This window comes from Physeter macrocephalus, chromosome 14 (genome assembly GCF_002837175.3).
Source record: "Physeter macrocephalus isolate SW-GA chromosome 14, ASM283717v5, whole genome shotgun sequence".
Taxonomy (NCBI): Eukaryota; Metazoa; Chordata; class Mammalia; order Artiodactyla; family Physeteridae; genus Physeter; species Physeter macrocephalus.
Window position 1 is genome coordinate 121729663 of NC_041227.1, and position 25090 is coordinate 121754752.

The 25090-nt window shown below is 39.6% G+C and overlaps 1 protein-coding gene across 1 annotated transcript in view; it reads right to left on the minus strand.

Moving 5' to 3' along the window:
- Positions 1 to 13915: 13915 nt before the first annotated feature.
- The window catches only part of PITPNC1 (phosphatidylinositol transfer protein cytoplasmic 1), a 136168-nt gene continuing 124993 nt past the window's right edge, over positions 13916 to 25090 (minus strand). The window contains exons 9-10 of the mRNA XM_055089801.1: positions 18060 to 18178; positions 13916 to 14048 (exon numbers count right to left, since the gene is read on the minus strand). Of these exons, the coding sequence (XP_054945776.1) occupies positions 14043 to 14048; positions 18060 to 18178 (125 nt within the window). The 3' untranslated portion in view covers positions 13916 to 14042. The remainder of the gene's footprint in view (positions 14049 to 18059; positions 18179 to 25090) is intronic.

Genomic DNA, 25090 nt, shown 5'->3' on the forward strand with positions numbered 1-25090 from the left:
AATTCTATCCGGATTGTTTGTCATGTTTATGCTGCTTGGCTGCCTAGCTATGAAGGCTGGGGGAAGATACTGCCTCTCACATTCAATTCCTAGAATAGAATCAGGTGATAAATATACAATGAATAAGTCTAATTATATAGTAGGGATGCCTGCCCATATTCAAAAGGGAGAATGTTACCCATTATAGATTTTTCATGGAAGGTTGCCAGTTGATGACTTGTGCATTGCTTGAATGGGATATAGTAAATGCTTTGCCAAAGGAACATTTCTAGAAGCACCATTCTGAGAACAGGATGGATGGTAGATATATATATTCTACCAAATCTCCACATTATATGGAAGTTTTAGTGGTGCTTAAATAAAGGTTTAAGTTACTCTGAGATATGTTTTCCAGTTTTAGAATCTCAAAATGCCTTTGAGGCCACAGAAATGAACTGGACAATATTACTGGCACTCAGGCAGACACCTCTGAAGATGTTTCCCACAGTAAATATCAGAGATAAAGGAAGAATCTAAGCTCTTTTTTCATAATCTGTATACATTTCAGTCTAATGCTAGTGCCCTCCCAGTGAATGCCAAAACCCAATGGCTGTGTTTGGAATTTGAGGTCAAGCAAGCATTTGTGGTTTAATTGTAATAGGATAGGGAAATGGGAGAAAAGACCTGGGTTGAGGGGTTTTAGATGGGTGGGCAGAGTCAAATGCTCACAGAACCCAACAATCTTCAGGAAGAGATTGGGCTGGGCAGCTTGTCATCACCAGGGTCCAAGTTGAAGCCAGGGGAGCCCTGAAGAGTGACCAGAGCTCTGGAAAAGGGAGTGCTGGCAGGTGAATGAATAAACACCCTGAGAAAGGTCTGGCCACCGGAAGTAGTTTCCAGTCACTGGACTGAGGATCACAGTGAAGCAAGAGCAGGACAGGGCTTCAGATCTGGTTGGCAACCCCTGAAACTTCTCCCTTGTCTCCCAGATCCAAACTGTACCAATGCATTTGTTCATTTCCCAAATACTGATGAGTGCCTAGGAGCTGTGAATTCCACAGCAAAGGAGACAGGGGAAGTTCCTCTTCTCAGACAGCTCGCAATCCAGTGGTGAGAGACAATCTGCTCAAGAAAAGTCTCCCTAAAGATGAGACCTTTCCACTGAGATTTGATGGACAAGAAGGGGTCAGGTGAGGGGGAGACTAGATGATGATGAGATTGAGGCAGGCAGGGACCTTAATTTTGTAGGGCTCTCTGTAAGCTAGATGAGGAGTTGGCATATTGTAAATGCAATAAGAAGTCATTGAAGGGTTTTAAGCTGAGGTCTGACTTCTGTTTCGAAAAGATCATCCTTGCTCCCAAGTGGAGAATGGTTCAGAGGTGAATAAAAGTAGAAATAGATATACCAGTTTTGAGGCTCTGGCATTCTTCTAGATGCAACAGATGGCGGTTTGTGGTGGGTGATAATAGTGGAGATAGAAAAAAATGCACCAATTCAGGATGGGATTTAGTGGGTTGGGTCAACAGGATGGCAGATGGATTGAGTGTGGCAGTGAGAGGAAGAGAGGAATTAAGGGCATGTTTGCCTTGAGGGACCAGGTGGGTTGGGGTGTTCTTTTTTTTTTTTTTTTTTTTTTTTGTGGTATGCGGGCCTCCCTCTGTGTGGCCTCTCCCGTTGCGGAGCACAGGCTCCGGATGCGCAGGCTTAGCGGCCATGGCTCACGGGCCCAGCCGCTCCGCGGCACGTGGGATCCTCCCAGACCGGGACGCGAACCCGGTTCCCCTGCATCAGCAGGCGGACGCACAACCACCGCGCCACCAGGGAAGCCCGGGTTGGGATGTTCTTTACTGACACGGGGAAGGAGATGATTTCGCAGGGAGTGGTTTGAGGAGGTAGACCCAGAGTTCTATTTTGACTGTGTTCAGTTTGAGATGCCAAATAAGTGGGTAGGTCATCGGATCCTGGCACTCCTGGCAGAGGCTCAGGTTGGAGATGTAGATTTGGGCCTCATCGGCACATGGAAGGTGTCTAAAGGACCTGAGTAGATCCCAAGTGCTGTTGATTTTATCTTCTAAAATTCGCTCCAGTGGCTCACCTGTCTCCTTCTCCACCGCCACCCCTCAAGTCCAAGCCCCTCTTACTTGGCCACTGTAATTGCTTCCTTGTCTCCCTGCTTCTCCACTTGCCCCCTTCCAATCTGTAGCCAGTATGATCTATTTAGAATTCTAATCAGATTATGCCACCTCTGCTTAAAATACTTTTAATACCTTGGTCTCAGGATGAACAAGATCAAATCCTTACCCGACCCACAAGTAGGGCTGCCAAACAAAACACAGGATGCCCAGTTGAATCTGAATTTCAGATAACACATAATTTTTTAGTATAAATATATCCTATGCAATTATTCATTGCATATCCGAAATTAAATTCAACATGGCATCCTGGTTTTTTTGGCCATGCCATGCGGTACTCAGGATCTTAGTTCCCCGAACAGGGATCGAACACGTGCCCCCTGAAGTGGAAATGCAGAGTCTTAACCACTGGACCACCAAGGAAGTCCCCATCCTGTATTTTTATTTGGTAAATGTGGCAACCTTTTCCACAAGGGCTTTGCAAGATCTGACCCCTATTACTCTTTCCTGCCTCATCTCTCATCAAATATCCCTTGTTTCCTGACTCAAGCTATATTGTTTGGGAATAGGCTATGCCCTCTCCCACCTCAGGGCCTTTGTACATGCTATTTCCTTTGCTGGGAATGCTTTTAGCTTCTCCTAAATCAACTAACTGCCGCATACTTTTCACATCTGTCTCCACTGAATAGCCCTCTTCTCCTCGTGTTCTATGCTCTCCTAGTAGGATGTAACTTTCCTTCACTGACCCTGTATCAAGTAGCAGTTACACATTTATTTGTGTGATTATGTAAGTATTATATATCTTTTCCATTAAACAATAAGGTGAGAGACCAGATTTATTTTTGCTCACTTCTGTGTCCCCTGTGCTCTCCTAGTGTCTGCTACATAACAGGCGCCGTGAAAGGAAAAAAGGAAGGAAGGAAGGAAAGGAAAAAGAAAAAAAGGATGAAAGACTGTACTAGCTTATAGAATAAATTATATCAGGACCAGAATGAGGAATGAGGACCAAAGCAGAGATTGGCCTTGTGACCCAGTTCACAAGGAGGGCCAGGAGGGGACGCACGCTGAAGATAAGGCACCCAGGTCAGCCTAGGAGGAGGGTAACTTAATAGTTTGTCTCAGTGTTTGGGGGATGGGGCTAAAGAAGAGGTTTGAGGCTGCTTAAACTCTTTCCACCCCTAAACCCTATTTGGTCTGGCAAACGGGGCAGCCTGGGGGTGGGTACTGATGGGCTTCTTTATGGAATTGCTGCTAAGGGAAAGGTCAACTGGGTCTGGGCTAGGCCCCTGTTCAGCTCTCTGGGAATTGTTTCCCATCACTCCCATGTCCCATGAGTAAGTATGAGGTTGTGTATGGATTAAAGACAAGCAATGCAACTAAGCCCCTCCTTCTCAAGCAGCCCTCCAAAATAATTTCATTCTACTCTTAACCTACACATTTAGTTGACTACCTTTTTTTGTATAAATACAGATTTATAAATTACTTACGTTTTGTCTTAGTAATGAAGTCAGTAGGAAAGGAGCAAGAGGGTTGGTGCTTTTGACACAAACATTTCCACTTTTCTGCTAAACATTTTTTTGGGGGGCTGTCTTCATGGCAAATGTTAGCTATACCTAGTTTTTTTTCTCATCTAAATTTTAATGTTTGGAAATAGAGTGGCCACTTATGCTTAGAATTTTGCAGTTTATGTAGTGTTTTCATATCAAGAAATTATTTTTTATGGAACTAAATTAGATTTAATTCCAGTAAAATTAAATTCATTATCTCAAAAAATAGATGACTTCTTCCCTGAATTACATTTAATTACTATCTATAAGTGTTATTAAAAGTATGCACACACACATGAGGAATCCCCAAACTCTAGAAGAGCTACGTTCCCAAAGCTAGTTTGAGAGTCAGTTGTTCTGAACTCAGTCCAAATTTCCTCACGCTCTTTAGGGAAACCAGGCAAACCTCAGTGCAGCTGAAGGACCATGAGTATCACCTTTATGTTAGTGTTCAAAACCCCAGAGAACATGGTTCAATAGGAAAATGTTTTCTAGAGTTTGGGATGTCAGAAAGACATCTTTCTTTTTTTGGCACGTGGGCTCAGTAGTCGTGACTCTCAGGCTCTAGAGCACAGGCTCCGTAGTTGTGGCGCACGGGCTTAGTTGCTCCGCAGCATGTGGGATCCTCCTGGACCAGGGCTCGAACCCATGTCCCCTGCATCGGCAGGCAGACTCCCAACCACTGGGCCACCAGGGAAGTCCCAGAAAGACATCTTTATCTGCTAGAATCTAGACAAGGGTGGTGGCTTCCATTGTCTCAGTGGGGGTATGCGATGAGGAGGTGGATTTGAGGGAAGGTCTTGGAGACCCAGTGGCAGGCATTACGGAGGCTGGGACTAGGGTTAGAGAGCCATTATGTGTACGGCCATTATGAATAACCCAGATGTTTGAGCTGGAGACCACCTTTTAGAGGAAAGTAAAATAGCAAATGCCTCCAAATAGGAGAGAAGAGAATACCACGTGACATCTTAGGGGTCCCCTTTATAGGTTCCAATGCTCCCTCTGGGAAGAAAGACTCTTAGATTGTCCCCTCAGAAGATTTTGAGGTATTCTACTCTTTAATCCACCTTTCCTTGGTTTTCACTTGAAGAATCAAGGAAGATGCAGTGAGGAGGGGAAGGAAAGGAACTCACCCAAAACAATGAAAATAATTGATTCATATTTGGATCCAGATTTGAAGAGGCTAATGTTTAAGCTATGGATGCTTCTTTGGGTACATTTGGTTTAATTTTATTTAAAAGGAATCAATGAAGAGTTTCAGCTGAGGTGCTGGTAGTACTTAGCAAAACAAATTAACAAAGTTTTTGCCTTTCTCTTAAACTTTTCTGTGTATTAATCAGATCTGACTCAAAAGCTATTCATCAGGTTGGGGAGGGTATCTTATTATGCTAAAAAGATTTTTCATCTACATGTAAGTTAGACCTAGCATATCAGAAAAAAGGGAACTTTTTGACATTTTTATATTCTGACAATAACATGATATTGCTCAAAAGAATCTGAATATAACACACTATTGACCCACCAGATAATCTGAATTAGTCAGTTTGTTGTTGTTGTTTTAAAAATCGAAGCACCCTCATTTAATTCTCTTTACTGGAGTAAAACATAATTATTTTACAACTTGCATGCATGGAAATGAAGCAGGTTTTGCACGTCTACACGGATTCATCTGTACCATTCTTTTCGAGCAGAAACGTCTTTCACCTTATTCTTGAAACATCATTCTTTTTACTTGAGGTGTTGTTAATGTTTGTTTAAGTCCTAGAAAAGGAATACAAATTTGCATTTCTTACATTTGTTTCCTTTGGAAAACTTGTTTTTAGAAATGACATTTCAACCTACTTCCCAACTGCTTTTAGCTACCTCGTGTGGTTGAAAGGAAGAGCCTCACTCAAACACCACTTTGCTGTACACCTGAAACTAACACAACATTGTAAATCAACTATACCCCTACATAAAATAAAAATTAAATTAAAAAAATTGATGTTTGTTTATTCAATTAAATGCAATTCCTTATGCTTTTCTTTCTGTAGTAGCCAGTCAACATTTCTAAACTAGGGAAGGCACTGAACATTTAAATAAATCAGAGAACTTCTTTGTCTAGACTTTCCCTTCATCATATGAACACCCCAAAAGACAGTATTAAGACATTAAACAAAGGACTTACGTGGGAAGTGGATGCTAGCCATTGCTTAATAACTGGAGAAAAGTGAATTTTTAAAACCATAAATACTTGTTTAAAAAGACAAATGATCGTATTCATACGCTGTCAGTGGAATTGTAAATTGGTACAGTTTTCTACAGAAGAGATATTGTCAGTAAACACTCAAAGTCATAAAAATATTTATATCCTTTGACCTAGTAATTCAATTTCTGGGAATTTATCCAAAACAAATAATTAGAAAGAGGGCATAGGGACTTCCCTGGTGGTCCAGTGGTTAAGACATCGCCTTCCAAAGCAGAGGGTGCGAGTTCGATCCCTGGTCGGGGAGCTAAGATCCCACATGCCATGTGGCCAGAAAACCAAAACATAAAACAGAAGCAACAGTGTAACAAATTCAACAAAGACTTTAAAATGGTCCACTTCAAAAAATCTTTTAAAAAAAGACATAAACTATATTACAAAGATGTTCCTAACAACCCTATATATGATAACAAAATCCAGAAAATAACCTATATGCCAAATACTAAAGGAATGTTTAAATAAATGATAGATTTCCAACCCAATGGAATATTACACAGCTATGAAAATGACGGCCATGCTATGTACCAATTGTAAAGGTGTTTATAAAATAATTCAAAATCCTTGAAGTGTTTTGTAGAAAGGTATGCATCTATGAGTTACCTTGCACAGAAGAAAGAGCAAATTCCAAAGTACTTAATGAAGGTGAAAAGAAAATTCACGATCTTGGGTCTGTATAATAGATTTTAACAAGATGCAAAGAAATGGAATAACCCTAAGATAAGAGTGGGAAAATTCAAACTCGTAGACATGTTTCTAAATTTCCAACTTGTGTTCTGGGAAGAGGTACAGCACACGTTAATACTGATGACTGGCTTTAACAGCAGACTGCGCACAGAGAGCAGCAAGCTGTCTTTGGACTGCTCTGAATATAATCACTTGTGTGCTGAAGATCACAGAATGAGTCCCAAGGGTTGCTAAAGAGCAGTAAACTGTCAGCATCTTGCATGCAGAATCCCTTGGGAGCAGGAAAATTATTTTGGAATACGATTTTTTTAAAAAAATCACAAAGGTCCAGATATGTCTGCCCTCAAACACCCTTGAGTAACAGATGGCCAAATCTCCTTTCTATAAGTTAAAAGAGGGGGAAATGATGATTCCCGGTCCTTAGTGTCTGCCTTTAGTGAAGACAGCTGGTACTTCTAGTTAAACATAATTATCCCCTAAATTCCAGGTGTTTAATTTAGCTGTTTAATGTTGCTGTACCGAATGGCTGGATTCAGAAGGACCTGAGGCCATGTCCAGTTTCTTTGGCTACTTATTAGCTCAAGTCTTCCACGCTGGGACCGGGCAAGAACATTAAGGCAAAGTTAGTTCCAGGCCATTTCCAATTTTCCCAAGTGAAGGAGAAGTAGTTAAATGTTTGGACTTGAATGAGATATCCTACTAGGTTAGCTGCTGTAGAAAAGGGAGAATTTATGGAGGTGTGGAATACTAGAGGGCTAAAAATTAAGTAGAGAAAGTCAATATAATAAACTTGTAAACAGGGCTTGTCTGGATCAGCCACACAAGTTACAGGCTCACACACACACACGCACACGCACACGAATGTACACGTACACATAGGTTGATTGCTGTTCCAAAGCCATCAAAGCTTCAGGCTTGAGACTAACATTTTCATTTAGGGATATTTCAGATCAGGGCTAGGAGAAACGATACCTGATTGATCTTAAACCTGAGAGGCCAAGGTACAGTTGGAAGTTGGAGGCAAAAAATCCCAAGTGAATAAAGTGAAGGAAACAGGAAGTTTTAGAAAAGAACGTGGGTGTGCAGAAATCTAAGAGTAACACTCAAATGAGATAACATCATGATTAAAAGCTGTACAGGGAAACTGGTGATGTGATAAATATCTATACATTTAACATCAGGCAACCTATATAGTTTGGCCCCAGGAAGAAACAGCCAGCCTGGCTGTACCAAGTTCGCTTTCAGCCAGCAACTCTGTGTGGGAATTCATGTGTTTTGAAGAACAAATGAAAAGGCAGGGCAGCACGTGGCACAACTGCTGAAGCCTGCGCCGCAGAAACGAAGACCCAGTGCAGCCAAAAATAAATAAATAAATAAATTTATTTTTTAAAAAAATGGCAGGGCAGGAGTGGTAATGGTGAATTTGCAGCTAGAAACTCAAGCATGTTTTAATTAACTGAATTAGTGTACATAAGCTGGCGACAATCTTCAGGGTAGTTATGGTGCACTGTTAGAGGAAGCTGTGGCCTGGCACGATCAGAGATTAAGGCACACAGTGTGGGTGCTCCTTGGCATATACCCGGACAAAACTCTAATTCGAAAAGATACAAGCACCCCTATGTTCATAGCAGCACTATTCACAATAGCCAAGATGTGGAAGCAATCTAAATGTCCATCGACAGAGGAATGGATAAAGAAGATGTGGTACCTATATACAACAGAATATTACTCGGCCATCAAAAAGAATGAAATAATGCCATTTGCAGCAACATGGATGGGCCTAGAGTTGATCATACTAAGTGAAGTCAGCCGGACAGAGAAAGACAAATACCATATGATATCACTTATATGTGGAATCTAAAAAAATAATACAAATGAACCTATCTACAAATCAGAAACAGACTCACAGACATAGAGAATAGACTTGTGGTTGCCAAGGGGGATGGGGGGTGGGGGAGGGAGGATTGGGAGGTGGGGGTCAGCAGATGCAAACTATTATATATAGAATGGATAAACAACAAGGTCCTATTGCATAGCACAGGGAACTACATTCAATAGCCTGTGATAAACCATAAGGGAAAAGAATATGAAAAAGAATATGTATATATATATATATATGTATAATTGAATCACTTTACTGTACAGCAGAAAGTAACACAACATTGTAAATCAACTGTACTTCAATTAAAAAAAATAATATGGATATTGACATGCATTACAGGATTGAATAGGAGGGAGAGGTGTGTCTCTGCTTAAGCTCCAAGGAGACTATTGAAAAGTGGGTGCTAAAGCATTTCTGTGCTCCTCCTCCCGTCCCCAGAGGACCCTTTTGTGAACAACAGGAGCTACTTGAGATGGAGGAGCCACCATCAGATCAGAGTCATTTCAGCTCAGCTTAACTGGCTTGCCCTGCTGTGGAGAGAATCTGGTGTCCCCCTAAGGTGGTGTTCCCACAGATTCCCTGGGGGATGCTTTATCTTGGTTACCACTCAAGACTCTTGCCTCACATTTGATGAGGGGTAACCAAGCACCTGATGGGTGGATGGATGAGTCTGCATGTGTTTCCCACTGGGTTATATTCACCTTGGGTATTTTTTGGCTGGATAGTTAGAGCTGGCACCCAGGCATCTCTTACCGAGGGCCCAGCCCTGAAGACACCATACGCCTATTAGCAGGCCAGGCTTCTTTGCACACAAGTCCCCTAGAACTGGGTGTAAGTACCGGCCTTTGGCTTGTTCTTTCTCCCTCGATAGCTTCTTTCCCAGCAACCCCCAAGTTCCCAATAGTTAACATTCCCTTGGGAAGATCTGAGAAAGAGAGAGGAAGCTACACTTGGAAAGAAGATTGCTTTGTACTTTATTTACAACAGAACGTAAGAAAAAGTGAGTTATTTTCAATAATAAATAACTGGGAAAAAAACCACAAAACAGCCATAAAATGACACAGGAGGATAGCGTGTGTGAGGATCAATTTTGTTTGCTTTGCTTGCTGTCTATAACACTGTGCATCTCAAAACTTGGTCCCTCAGCTGTGGCAGTGGTATATTGACTCATTTAGTCAAGAGCTCAGCTTGAAATGTAAACACTAAAAATTACACTTGAAGCTACATACAAGTGGCACAGGTATAACATCAACTCAAAGAACCTCTCCTTGGTGACACACAGAAACTGAAGGGAGGCTTGCAATTCAACAGACAGGCTTTCGATTTTAAGCAAAAACATTGAGAGGCTTATCCTAAAGCATTAGTTAACTTAACGACAAAGTAACAATAACAGCATCTGGAAAGGTCTCAACAGATTCACATTCTCTTGTTGCACTAACTCCTAAAAAGCTTAAACACTTACATTTCAAATGAAACAGATTGTTTTGAAGGTAGAACACAGAAGAATCTGGTATGTGTTGCCTCTGTATGCCATTGCCGTGCTCTTGTGTAACACTCGGTTTCAGCAGGAAAGAATAGTTTTAAATGATTTATGATCAAGTGCAGTCACTGTTTTTTTTTCCTTTAATTTCAAGAATCATGGCTTAGATGGCATATCGTCACCCAGCCTACTGAATCAGATGATCAGAAAGGGACTAAAACTATTTAAACAATCTCCCTATTGGATTATCTGAGTACATATTACACGTGGAGTAAATCATTCTCTGGTCCTTCTGAAAAGTAAAATTGTTGTTAACCTATGCCAGCCAGGTACGTATCGTCTCTGAGCCATTGAAAAGATGCTAAGGCGAGTAGAATTTTAAAATACGCATAAATCCATTAGCCTTGAAATTTTCAGGGAAAAATGATTTCTTGAGAAGTGTCAGAATCTATTCTCTTAGGTCACTGTTTATTACAGTGTCTTGGAAGAAAACCACATAATAACTTTTGGGGGTCTTTTGGTGTTTTTTAAGTGTCTACATTAGACACACACAATTGTGCTATTTAGAGATTTATTTTCACAACCAAAAACATGGCTAATAAATACCTCCAAATAAATTAAAGCCATTTTCCCTCACACAAATGCAAGACCAAAACGGAAGGGTTTATAAATTCGTTCACCAGTGAACTCGTATTGTTTTGGTTATCATGTAGTAACAAAAATGTCACGGACTCCTTTGTTGTTATGCTTCTTCTTTGCTTTGTCTTATTCCAGCCCAAAGGTAGGAAAATGAATGGTCTTCAGAGCTGACTTCTGACAAAGTTTATGCGGTAAAAACACCAAGGCCTTCTTATCCTGGGAAAGCACAGCTAAAGCAACAGTGCTGTACTATAGCCAATGAAAAGCACAAGGGCATTTTGTAATTTGAAGTCCATCCAGAGTAATGAAATTTATGGTCATTTTTGACGGTCTCCACTAACATGAGAGACAAAGATCGGGTGAACATACTTGTTATTCTGTGGATTATTTATTTTAATTTGGCTACCAGAGACTTAAAACTGGTGGTGTCGGATTCACTATACTTATATATATACAGGTATAATACAATTTTGGTGAACAAGGTTGAAGGTTTCCACATTGCAGACAGAGGCACTGAGTTAAGATTCTATTCTTCCCCCAAACATGCTTAATGAACTCAAGTTTCTGCTTTTTTTCTCTTCTAAATTTCCATCATGCAGCCATTTAATTTCCAGCCTTATAGGAATTAATAATGTTCTATATACACATTCATTGCAGACTTGTACCCCACAATAAACAAATTCATGTATGGAGACTGTGAAATGACACTTGAAAATCAAGACAAATAAAATACTGAAGTCATTTATGCCTTGTGATGACTGGATTAAATATTCAAAGCAGCTAAAGGAATATCTGCACCCCTCCCCCCCGTTAAAATGCACACAAACCACATGTAGACAGAAAAACTGAACATACTTTAAGAGCACACATATTTGTTGGCTAAGAATCACACTATCAGTGGTAGTTTTGCAAGTAATGTCTGTGGCATTGTACTGGCTATAAGGGAAAGAAAACTCACAGTAGGAAACCAGAAATTAGCTTTCTAAAGCATATAGAATTGCTGACCTTGATAGCAGAAGCTACTTTACAAAAATGGAAAATTAGCAATGGCATCAACAGAAAAACTAGGTCCAGATGTGTGAACAAACACACACAAAATAAATTCATTCCATGCAAAAATCACGATCCCACCCCATCCTGATTTCAGCTTGCAAATGGTAAGCAAATATACACACTATATCACTGGCTTCTGAAAGGAGAATTTTACTTCCAAAGGGAAACATTCTTGTTAAGTGCTACTGTGTCGAAAGGGAGCCATTGAGAAGTCCAAGAGGTCTTGATAAAAGATTGAGTTTTCCCACAAGCAAAAATCATGCTACCATACCATGCAAAGGCGGTGTCTTACTATGGTGCTGTCATTCTTAGGGAAGAGATGCACTGTTGATCTAAGCTATTTGCAACGGGTTCCCTTTGAGTTCTGGGTTTATTTATTTATTTAGTAAGCTAAATGTCAACCTAGAGATAAAGAAATGATCTTGACAATCTGACATATGACTTAGAACACTTGGTGCTGGGCTCGTGGGGCCGGCACCTGCACCTTGGGAGAGTTTGTCAACTGGAAGGACACTAAGCAGAGTGCTGGGCTCAGAGAGAGAAGCAGGCAGGGTCCACTGGCTGAGAGGCTGTGTAAGAGGAGGAGGATACCCTCCTTGGTCTATGTTGTTTCCTTTGGAATCTGTGTTTGGGGAAGGTCCCTTTCCTGAGGTTGGAGGTTACGGTCAGGAAGGCTAGCTGGGGCCTTGGAGTTGCCCAATTACCTTGTTCTCTTCCTCTCTTGGAGGACAAAAGGAAATGCTAGATTCTGTGTGCTCTTCCTCCTGTGTTTAAAGGCATTGAGGTGCGAAGGTGGCAGAGTCTTCTCTTTAGATCAAAGGAGAGCTCTCTTTCTGCCACTTTGGTGAGTGATCTTGTCTCCCGTCAACCTCGACTCTAATCTTGCATTACCAGTACTCTCAGAAAAGAAAGCTAGACAGAGGGGCATCTTTTATCACTTTTCCTTTTTACTCTACAGATAGGAATCAACCACTCAGCTCACTTTCTCCTCCCACTTGACTGTATTCACTCGACTTTTGTGACATCCCCAATATTTGGATTTCAAGTAAGGAGCAAGAGGATGACAATGTTTTCTAAGGTCTAGTGATGGGCAATCCGTTCCAGGGAGGTCTGGATGTTATTAAGAGTAAAATGAGGAAGGGGATGGGAGACAACTCTGACAGTGTTAAAGTCCAGGTAGCTTACTCTAGCCTTGAACTTCTTTGAATGGGCAAAGAGTCAATGAAGTCTACTCAATTAATTGCAAATTCTGAGAATCTTAAAGGATGACGGAAGGTGATAGGTCAAGGTTCGTTGGTACCTGTAGAAAAACAAAGACGTTTGCCTCACCTGGGCCTCTTGGTTCCTAAACCAAACCGTCCCCAAATCAGACAGTTATGGTCACATTCATCCATGTAATTCTTAAAGATTTCTGAGGCCACAAGGGCACGAAGGGGAAAGTTATTAAAAGACAGAAACAAGTGGAATCTTTATTAAATTCTGTGAAAGGTATAAATAAGTTATTGTTAATTGCACTTGGAGCCTTTACACGTTGATAATTAAAATTTCCAAAAATTTTAAGGAGTTAATTAGGCCCCAAATCCTGAGTTAGACTAACCCAAATAGGAATCTCAGTAACTACTGCTATTCAAGTATTGGTAAAGGAGCAGTTCAAAATTTAACAATTAGGTATGTTACGCCTGAGAATATTTTTGAGAATTTCAGGTTTGATGGGAGGAAACTGACTTCACTATTTCACTACACCTTGTAACACAGTGGTGCAAAGTTTTCATTTATTTACCCTTGAAGTCCATGCCAACCTCATCAAATGCCCAATATACAAGGCTTCCTCCCTGGCATCCAGCTGTGGCTACAGAAGATCCCTTCTGTCCTTTGCAAGTCTTACATTTTACATTTAATATGACGCCGTGTGGCATACTTAAGGAATCATATGTGAAATTACTTAACTACATGCACACTCAGGAGGTCAAAGGGACATGTTTGAGTGACAAAGCAGTCTTTTTCTATATCAGATTATTAAAAAAAAAAAAAACAACCAAAAAAACAAGACCCAAACTGAAAATATAAAACCCCATGAAATATTATGAAGTTACTCTGATTTGGGCCGACATGGCTTATCTGAAGAATGTATGCCAGGTAAATTCAGGGTGGCTTTTTTCTCAGGGTCTGGAAGCGTGAGAGTTTCTGGGGCAGATTTTTTCCGGGGCCGATCTTTGGGAACTGACAGAAATTCTGGTGCATCTGTGGAGAGAGGAGTGGATGGAGCACTGGAAGGGGCACTGCGGACTGAGGAAGGCAGCAGTGGAATGCTGGAGATAGAAATGGCAGGTGGGAAAACGCCAATTTTCTTGTTGGTGGCTTCCTGAGTGGCTCGTTCAAATTCTCGGACTTCATCCATTGTCATGTCTTAAAGGAAAAAAACAGGAAGAAGAAAAAAATGAGCAGGTATTTAGAAGAGATGCAAATGGATTTATCTCTCTGCCTGTTTTTAAAGGACCCATCAGAACTCTATGATAAGGGGATCTCTCCAGATTATAAACCCAAATTATCATCGAAATGCTAAGCCCTGAATTTTTTTCTTTTTACTGAGGCAGACCTCTGAAAAAAAAAATTCCTTTATGAGTAACCATCCAAGATTTTCCAAAGCACTTTTCAGTGAGTACTTTAAGTATTCTGAAAAAAGAACTTATCAGGAGAGTACAGAAGCACACCGGAGCTGTGTGTGTCTGTGTGTTGTGCGCATGGTATGGTATGCAGAGCTATTATTAGACCTGGCCATCTTTTCTATAAAGGGAAGATTATTAAAGCAATCAATGGCCCCAAAATGATACATACTGTTATCCACTTTAGATCGTGAAAATATAAGTTCACCTTTATAGGGTAAATAGGCAGATCATCAGAATTTTTCAACATGCTATCCTCTTATTCAATGAATATACTTTTTGCATTCTAGGGGTTACTTGTTTCCTAACTGTGTATCCACCCTGAGATTTTTCATACGCTGTGTTTTAATTATTTCTTCTTAAAAAACAAGTAAGATATATGACAACAACAACAACAAACTCTAACTATCCCAAAACCAAAAAAAAACACCATTTCTCAAGGAAACATAAAAACAAAAAGAGCAGAGAACAAAAGGATAGTATCACATAATGGGTGAGAATTTTATTTAAAAGAAAAAAGAGAATTATTTGTCATTCAAGAAATAAATTCAGTGGCGCCTCATTTAACAGGCATTGTCAGGTGGTGTAGACTTCCCAAATACCTGAAATGTTATTACACGAGAAAGTAAAAAAAAAAAATTCCTTTAAATGTAAATCCTTCCCTAATGTAACTACAGTGAATAACATATTATATACACTTACTACATTTTAGACATAACACACTGAAAGAATATCACTGTGTTACAATACAGTGATGCCTTCTTTCTTAGGGCCGGTTTGCTTTATATAGTTTAGTATCTCTTCTCTCATTCTTAGAAACTATTATTATTACTACTACTATTATGGTTATTATTAATTACTCTCAGTCTGGCTATCCCTGGTATCCTTTGCCAATTTTATTACTGGTAACAGGGAAAACAGGTAACTGGGCATATTAGAAAAAGCTCAGTGAAGGCCTAAAAGCTTGTAAAATGTGAAATCTGCTGCCCATGGATTTCTACATCTGTTTTAGCCTCCAGAGACCCATTTTTCATTTGTGGCCTCTCCCATGAACTTAGTAGGTGATACCGCATTAGATGATACCACATAAACTAGTATGAAACATAGAGCCCCTTTGGAAATACTAACTATGGAGTTAATCTAGTATTAATCATTAGGAGATATATATATATATAAAGAGAGAGAGAGAGAGAGACAGAGAGAGAGAGACAGACAGAGAGAGACAGAGACAGACAGAGAGAGACAGTGTCATATCATAACATATGAGCAAACCAGGAATATTGAGCAAAAAACAAAATCCTTAAGAGGATTTCCTGGGAACAATTATTAAAATGTTCTGAAAGGAAAAAGTTCTTACAAAGGAAGTAAAAAATTATGCCTGTGTTGACAGAATATGAAATTCAGAATATAGCAAGAACTGTACCTGTAAACTTACCACTTAAAAAAAATACTAAGACTATTAAACAAGCTCAGAAATAAGATTAAGTTCTTTAAAAGGAGGTATTTCAAAACAAAATTGAGAAGCAGCCGCACAGCACAGGGAGATCAGCTCGGTGCCTTGTGACCACCTAGAGGGGTGGGATAGGGAGGGTGGGAGGGAGGGAGACGCAAGAGGGAAGAGATATGGGGATATATGTATATGTATAGCTGATTCACTTTGTTATAAAGCAGAAACTAACACACCATTGTAAAGCAATTATACTCCAATAAAGATGTTAAAAAAAGTATAGGAAAAATAAAAAATAAAAACATATTGAGACTCAGAAAAATTTCAGTGAATTTCAGCAAAATCTCAGCAGTATGTTTCTGCTATAACAAATGATATTATCTGAAAAATCAGGTTTTCTATACAAGTGGCTGAATGTAGTGCTCTACTCCACACATCCAGCAGGGGGCAGAAATCATCCAAAGTACAGAATTTTGATTTTACACTCCCGTTCAGAGTTTCTTAGAAGTTCTCTTCCTTGAAAGTATTGAACCTACTCAACTGAACAGGAGACTGTTATTTCCTTATTGCCCGTGGCCATGGATGTTCATTTTGCCTGATTTCAATCTAGTTTGTCTCTACTCAGGTCAATGATTTAAATTTACTGAGCACCCATGCAGTTTTTATTCGTGATGGACAGCAGCCCCTTGATTTCAACTTTTTCATTATGATAGAGAAGAGAAATATAGAAAAATAAATGACCCCCAATTTGATGGAATTCAAAGAATAAGGGAAATGGTGGTAAGCATTTAAAGATAACCACGTTGGGACTTCCCTGGTGGTCCAGTGGTTAAGACTTCGCCTTCCAATGCAGGGGGTGAGGGTTCCATCCCTGGCCTGGGAACTAAGATCCCACATGCCTCCGGGCCCAAAAACCAAAACATAACACAGAAGCAATATTGTAACAAATTCAATAAGGTGTAAGAACTTAGAATGAGGAAAGCACTGTTTAGTATCCTTTGGCTACCTGGCATCTTCCCCTTTCCTCTGGCTTCCTTTGTCTTGTGGTGCTTATATATAGTGAGTGGCTTTCAGAGAGCAGCTGAGAGGGAACAGGTGTCTAACATTCCTAAAGAAAAGGTAATTGAAAGTGATAGAAATTCAAGGACAGTTTCCTTAATGAGCACTTCTAACTTTAGAACAGGGAGAGAGGAAGGGGGAAGTCCTATAGGAACTGGTCGGTGCCTACAGAGGAACACCTCCTGATCCAAACAGCTTTTTGCAAATCCAATCACTGAATCCAAAATGCGGAGGAAGAGTTAGGGCCATTTCAACCTCAAGGGCAGTCACATGCATCCAATAGCAGCGCATAGGTCTTACAGGGCACATTCCAAAGACATGCTCTCAAAAGTTCACTAGAAATTTCCAAAGTGCAACCAAAGGTCTTTGCACATCTAAAGCATTTACAACAATAGCCATCTGTCAATTTTCTATAACTATGCTGTCAATTTCTTAAATATCTAACGTGTATTATTCTGGGGCTAACAGACATGTGGGCTCAAGCTGGCACCCAAAGAGATCACAGCTCTGGCCAAAGATACATTTAAATGACTTGGCGATTACATTTTTCTTTGTTATCTGTCACTCCTCTTCATTAGCACGAACGATTGAGATAGAACTATATTTAAGATGCTGGCATACACCGTACGGTCAGCTCTCAATCACCAATGTGCCATTAAATAACCTCAGGTTCTCTGATGCTTAAGTCCCGGGCTAGATCTAGCTCACCACACCTTCACTGCTCAGCCAGTATGTATGCATAGACGGCAGCCCCATTTGGACATGAACCTAAGTAAAAAGGAAGTGATTGGGTAAGACAGCCATAAAAAGCCCTAGAAAGCATTTCGTAGCAAATGTAAAGAAACCTAAAACACTAGATGCGCCAGAATGAATGACTTAAATGAATGACTGAGTGCTAACTATGTCTTTAAAAGTTATTGGCATTGATGGTCTAGCTTTCTTATGACGTCCGTTTTTACCCCTCTGTTCTTTTGTGGTGCAGGCCACACAATGTTTCCACTCTACATGCTCTTGGTTTTATGACCGAAATAACCCCAGAGTCAAGCGGCTTTAAAGAATGGAAATGTCTGGAAGCAAGAGGTAACACTGTCCAATTAAGACCCAGCTCAGGTTCTTCACCAACAGCCTCTGGGCGACGACGCTTTTTTGTGGAAGTTTGAGAATTGATGCATTTGAAGTCTTTTCAAAGATCAGTTTATGTGCACGTTTGGTAAAGGGTGGGCAACATGTTTTAAAAATTCTACATACACTTGTTTGGGCCTGGCTCTCTATGTCATCCACAGTGGAGGAATGCTGATTGCAAACTTTTATGTTGGTTTGTTCATGCATGTTTTTCTCGTATTCCCGAACATCATCCATTGTCATATCTGAAAGAAGGTCAAGATGTTGGCAACTTCCGTTATTAAATGCAAACCTTCAATGGGGGAGACTTCAGGGGAAGGTGGCAGCTTAGCAGAAGCCAAAGAGAGGAGTAAAAAGCAGGGAACTCACTAACTTTATGAAGAGTCAATCATAAAGTTAGCTAAACCAGCCAAAGGGGGAGTGAATACAAGGAAGTTAAGTCAAAATAGTCTTAGAACTGAGAAGAGTGGAAATTATTTAGGGGTGATTCTTGTAAAGTGAGCTAGGTGGGTAGAAAGCATTAGCTCGTGGATAGGGCTGTAGCCTGAGATCTCCTAAAAGCATGGTTAGAAGATCCCTTTAAGGGACAGGGTCAGGTTTGTGTGGTCTAATACTTACCTTCCATATACCTTTCAAAATAGATTTGGAGATTCTTTACAACAATGCATTCAGCAACAGAAAGGACACTTTCATTGCTATTGTTAAGAGACATGGCATAGAGGATAGAGAAATGATGTTCACTGCTACCAGAGAGATGTGGTGCAATGCTCACACAGAGAGGTATTTTTGCACAGAATACATGGTGTCAGAGAGTACAGGTCTGCACTGAACTTCAAGTCTAGCATAATAGCACAAAGATGGCTAGGACTATTTCTACCCACACTGATCTCTAAATAAAATGACCCGACATTATGATGTTGGGCCTGAGTCTTCACTTTTTCAGTATTTCAGAATGATAATTTCTTAATCCAGTGGTTCTCAACAGGGGACAGTTTTGTGACATTTTTAGTGGTCACAACTGGGGTGGAGGTGCCACTGGCATGTAGTGGGTAGAGGCCAGGGATGCTGTGGCACATCCTACAGTGCACAGTCCTCCCTGCCTCCCCAGCAAAGAATGATTTGGTCCAAAATGTCAATGGTGCCAAGGTTGAGAAGCCTTGTCTAAATCCAACGGATAAAAAACTTCAACAAAGAACCTGTTATCTTCAATAGGTGAAACATAAAAATAACAATTAGTCTCACATTAAATACTGCTGTTGCTTTATCCTCCACTCCGCACTCCACTCCGTGGTTATTTTACAACGTTTTATTTGCCATTTCCCCAGATGGGCATTCTTCTGAGACTCTCACGGCAGAATTTAACTTCATGACTCTTTACAATGAATGGTACGTGCACAACAATTGGTTAATCAAGCTACTGCCTTGGTCACTAGTTAGCTTGGTGGGTATGTAGAGCAGGTATTTACAGCTGGAATTTTTCCTTAAGTCGTTTCTGCATCATGTGGTCCGGTGTCTTTTTATATCAATCCATGTGTGTCATGTGAGAGTCTCTTCAGTTCTAAAGGGTAGACTTGCCAGAAGTTTATGAATTAATTCAGTGTAGTCTTGCGGCCAAGATGGAGAGCAGCTCTAAATCCACACCTGGGCTATTTTATTTAGCTGATGGTCCCCCTCCACACCCCGAAACTGTTAATCAAAAATGCTGTCCAGAAGCAATGTAAGTATCAAGAGAGCTAAGCAACAGTCTGGCCAAGCAAAGAGCATGCTTTTCTTTTAGAAAATCAAGGTAAATGGAAAGCAGTAAAGAGATGCTGCTTTGTGATTAGAACAAATGCGTCTTAGTTAACAATAATAACATCCTTTCAATACAATCACTTTAATTTCAATGGCTGGTTATCAAAATTTCTTAAACACAAATACACCTGGAATGAATACTTAGGTCATTTTAAGTTAAAAGTTTAAAATTTAAAGATATTTCTTCATACATATGTTCATTAGACACTTTATTTCCCCCCTCGCTGGCATGCCAGTAATTTTGAAAACAAAAACAAAGGCGGTTTCATTTCCTTGTTCTAGTGAATCTGAAAGGAAATCATTCTTTATCTTTAATTAGCTCAATGTTAAGAGAGAGGGTTAAACTGTGTGACTATGGGCTTTCAAAGATATCTCAATTTTTATGGATGTGAAAAAGATTTAATAACAAAGATACTCATTATTATCTTGTTCATAATAGTGAAAAATTGAAAACAACTCAGGGGCCTGATGGTATTATGCAGCAGTTAAAAATGATGCAGAAGGATATTTAACACTATAGAGAAATGTCCTTGGTATATTGTTAAATAAAAAATTGGAGGTAAAAGAAATCATTTTTTACCAGAAAAGCATTATATACATTTCAAAAAGACTTTTGAAAGGGTACACTTCAAAATGTTAACAGTGATTGTTTTGAGGAGTTGGAATTATAGGTAATTTTCATTTTCTCCTTTTTGTTTATTTATATTTTCTAAGTTTTCTACATCAAATATGCATTACTTCTGTAAGAAAGAAAAAGAGAACATTATTTTAAAATCGATTATTTGGGGTCATTAGAAGATGGATACCATCAATTTGCAAATAGGTAAGAAGATATACTTTTCTAGAATTTTTGCTTATTCTAGAAACATGATCCCTTTTTTCTTAAAATGAAGAGTTAAGAAACAAAGTTGCAGAAAATTTCATCTAAAAGAAAAAAAAAATCTCTCAATTAGACCACATAAGAATGACATTTCTAGGGAGTTCCCTTGTGGCCTAATGGTTAGGATTCAGTGCTTTCACTGCCGTGGCCTGGGTTCAATCCCTGGTCAGGAAACTGAGATCCTGCAAGCTGAGCAGCATGGCCAAAAAAACCCAAAAAACAAAAAAAACCAAAGAACATTTCTAGTAGTTCTCTAAAAGATGATGATAATTTGGTTCCAGCCAATGCTGAAGGAAAATATTGGGCTGGCCTAAAAGTTCATTTGGGTTTTTCCATAACATCTTATGGAAAAACCCAAATGAACTTTTAGGCCAGTCCAATACTTTTGTCTAAATCCTGAACTATCCCTGCATACCATACACGCTTATGGAAATGATGTCAACATTTTCAATATTCCTCAATAATTTATGGAAAGCCTAATCAAGTGAAAATGTTCCTATTCAGGTTATCTGGTAGAATGCACTATGTCTTGCTGCAGCAAAGTATATTACCTCAAAATCTATACATGAATCAATTTTTTAGTAAATTCAATTACACACACACAATGACAGATTATACTTTTGGAGATGATTCATCTTCATTACTGATTGATTTTCAATGATCAGAGTGACTTCTCACAGTTTAGGTTCAGATCTCTTTGCTCCCAGCAAACAAATGCTTATGTGTATCAGAGAAACTCAAAGGAATCGTATGTCAATTATTTTGCAAATAAACTGATCAATAATCGCCCCTTACTTTATAGATTTGAAAGGTCGTAATTTACTTTTCTTAAGTAAAGTTTCTTAAATGAAGTGTTCTTAAATAACACTGGCCTGACTCCCTGATTTAAGAGACTATTGGAACTAGTACCAAATTTCTTCTGATAAGGAAGGCATATCCTAGTATCTTTGACACTTGGCTATCAGAGTGTGACTGATAATCTGGGGGTATAAATGCCCTCTTCATCGCAAGATTTTCTGTCTTTGCCCTCTTGCAAGACCATTTCTGTCCTTCTCTTTCTTGCCCTCCTTCAGGTGAGGAGGGTAAGCAGACCCCAGACTTCTGTCCCAGCATGTAGAGGTCACACTGAATTGGCCTGGGTAGAACCCTTTTCTCTACCACCAGTTCAGCTTTGTCAAAGAAGCTCTGGATTCAGGGGATTTGTTAATTGAGAAGCTTCTTCAATTTCTTAAACCATGAACTAAGCAAAATATACCTCTGTATGAGTCTTGGTCTGCTTCAACTATTTTCTGCTTTGTTATAAAATGCAGATTTCAGTTATTATTTACTTATTGAATCACTCAAGTAATGCATGAATTATTTTCCATAGAAATAATTCAAGTAGTACTGGATTACATAGAGAAAACAGAGTAATTCCTTTTAACTTCCCTTATCAATCCTGTTCCTTCTGGAGATAACTGCCAGATTTTTTTCTATGAATTCACGTGTATGTTACCGTTATACACAGTCTCATTTAATTTCACATTCACGGAATCATACTATAGTATACTATACGATACATATTATTCTGGCTGACTTTTTCCACTAATGGAAAAAACATATTTCCATACCAGTATGTAGAGAACTACCTTATTCTTTTTAACTGTTACACACAATATTTATAGTATGAGTCTATCCTAGTTTATTTGACCATAAAAAAATCTGCTAATGGACATTTACATGGAGACTAGATTTTAGCTCTTATAAACAACACTACACTGAACAGCTTTGTATTTATATTCACAAACATGTGTATTCCTCAAGAATAAATATCTAGAAGTGGAATTACTGGGTCACAGGTTATTTGTACTCATCACTATCATTTTTTTTACAGAAACTGTTAGTGTGTTCTCCCACCTATCCAAAACTGGATTATTATCGCTCTTTAAAACTTTGGCTGTCAGATGGGCAAATGTCATATCTTCTTGTTGTTCTCATTACGTTTCTTGTGATTAGTAATGAGGTTATTGGTCATTTGCATTTCTTCTTCCATGGTTTACCTATTCATGTTCTTTACCTTTTTTCTATTGAGTTGTTGGATTTTTGATTTATATACTGTAGACATTAGTCCTCTGTTGGCTACATATGTTGCAGATAGCTTCTGTTAGTCTTTAAACTTTGTTTCTGGTGGCAATTTTCTTTCAATCATTTTATTAAAGAAGGCAGGTTTATTTCACTGGAAGTGGAGGCAAGACTGTATATTTGAAAAGCCTTCAGGATAGAAGTCATTTGAAGTACAGAGAAACTGCAAATGACATGGAGCAAAATGTCTGCAAGCAGGGATTTTCCTTCATCGTATTGCACAGCTGCAGCAGTGACAATTTTAATAAAGCGTCATATACCCTAATTCAGTGACCTGTCCAATGGCACATCATATTTTATTTCCTTCTACAAATGTTTTCTCTCCATTTCCAGGATCCTCAGCCTACACAGAAGTAAATTTTTTTTTTTTTCTCTAAGTCAAAATGGAAGTCTTAAACAAGTGGTTGGTCAGAGGAAGCTCCAGCAATCATGAATTAGGTTTGATACACCTTTGACTCCAGCAGAATGGTGGTGATGCTTTGGGAAGTGCTTTTTTTAAAAAAAAAAAAAAAAAAAAAACTCTTTAAAATGGTTATAAATTCAATAGATGCTTGTTATAAATAGTTTACTTTTTTGTAGTGAAAGTAGCCAATCCTCAAGGCTTGGTGCATACCCCTTCCATGTAATTCAGACCACTAAGATCTAGAATTGTAATCTATAGCTGTGATTTTTTTCCCCACAGTTCTTAATTTGGGGAGGCGGAGGAGGGCGCATCACAGATCCCTTTGAAAATGTGATGGAGAGCAATGGGTTCTCTCCCCAGAAAAATGAAGGTAAACACACACACATAAAATGTTGCATAAGGGCCACAGCACTCAAGTTCATGTTTCAGGAAACCTGAGGCCATTGGAAAATGCTGGCTTGGTGAACTCAGTCAGCTAATGCTATTCCCTAAGCTGGCTTCTTTCTCCACCTTGAGCTTGCTTTTCTCGTTGTTAGGCTGCTCTAAGGACCCCAGAATGATTTCTATGTCACTTTCATGAGGCAGTTTCATCTATACTAGCCAGAGCTACCCTCCTCTACTTTTTTAGAAGGGTCAGGATTCATGAGGTTTCACTCAATCACAACCTCCCTTGGGAAACCCTCTGTGTTCCTCTCTCAAAATACTGTCAGATTTGTGAAGCAAAACCATGCTTTGGTGAAGCTGGGCTGCCTATTTTTATCCACCTCCCCTTTCACCCCATCTTCTGAAATGTGCAGTTGTTTCTTCTGATTAGTGAGTGTTGCAGTCATGCAGGAGACACCCAAGGCTCATGGATAAAGACCAATCAAGGCTTTGAAAGACAAACTCAATTCCTCCAGCAGTGTTAATGGTTATACTTTACAATGTACAAGAGCAGAATAAAATCTGTTTGGGGAAATAGTTATGTGACAGTCAAATGCTGAAATTTAGAAAAGATACAAAATTAATCCTTGGGCAAGAAATGATCACCATCATCTACAGTGTTTTTTTTTGTTTGTTTTTGTTTTTTTACTCTTAATTAAGCACCGGAGGTGGTGAGTCTAATCAGGGAGAAAGAGATCATCCAGGGCTGCCAGTGCATAAGGGTGTCCTTATGCACTGGCACTGTAGGAACACACAGCCCAGGAGGTCAATGGAGCTAAAATTCAGCCTTAAGCCGACAGCACCTGCTGAACCTGCCCAGAAGGGGCGCCTTTTTTCTAATGCTTACAAGGCATCAGAGTTTAGCAGTTGGCCTTGAAGACATCTACCATTCTCTAGTATAATTAAATTTGGATTGAATTAATTAAACTGTCCCTTCAATCTAATCTGATTTAAAGTCATTCTTAAAATTTTAGGGAGCATCGGATTCATCTGGAGGGCTTGTTAAAACACAGATTGCTGGGCTGTACCCCTTGAGCATCTGATTCAGTAGGTTGGGGTGGGGTCTGAGAATCTGAACTTGTAACAAGTACCCCAAGGACGCTGATGTGGCAGGCCCACTTGCAGAATAAGCGCCATAAGGTATAGGAAAGGATTTCTTTACTTTGAACCTTTTCCATGTTTACTATGAGAGCCTCAATGAGCCTGTAGAGACCAAAGAAAAATAAGCAACTTCAGGTACCCAAAACTGAAGGTCTGTTCTGGTGGGCAGTGACACAGCCATTTACCTGAAAGGCCCGCAGTCCGCAGCATTACCTTGAATAAGGGGCTGTGCGCAGGGCTATTTTCATTTATTTGACTGAGTGTCTGCATCTGTGTAATGAAGGAGCTACTGTTTTCCTGGCAAGCAGCTCAGCTGGGGGCAATGATGCCAGTAATTTACATGAAATTGATGGGGTGGGCCTCAGACCCCTTGCTGAGTGAAAAGGCTGCTTGTTTGGGTTGGGGCTAGGATTGTATATATAATGGGTGGATGCC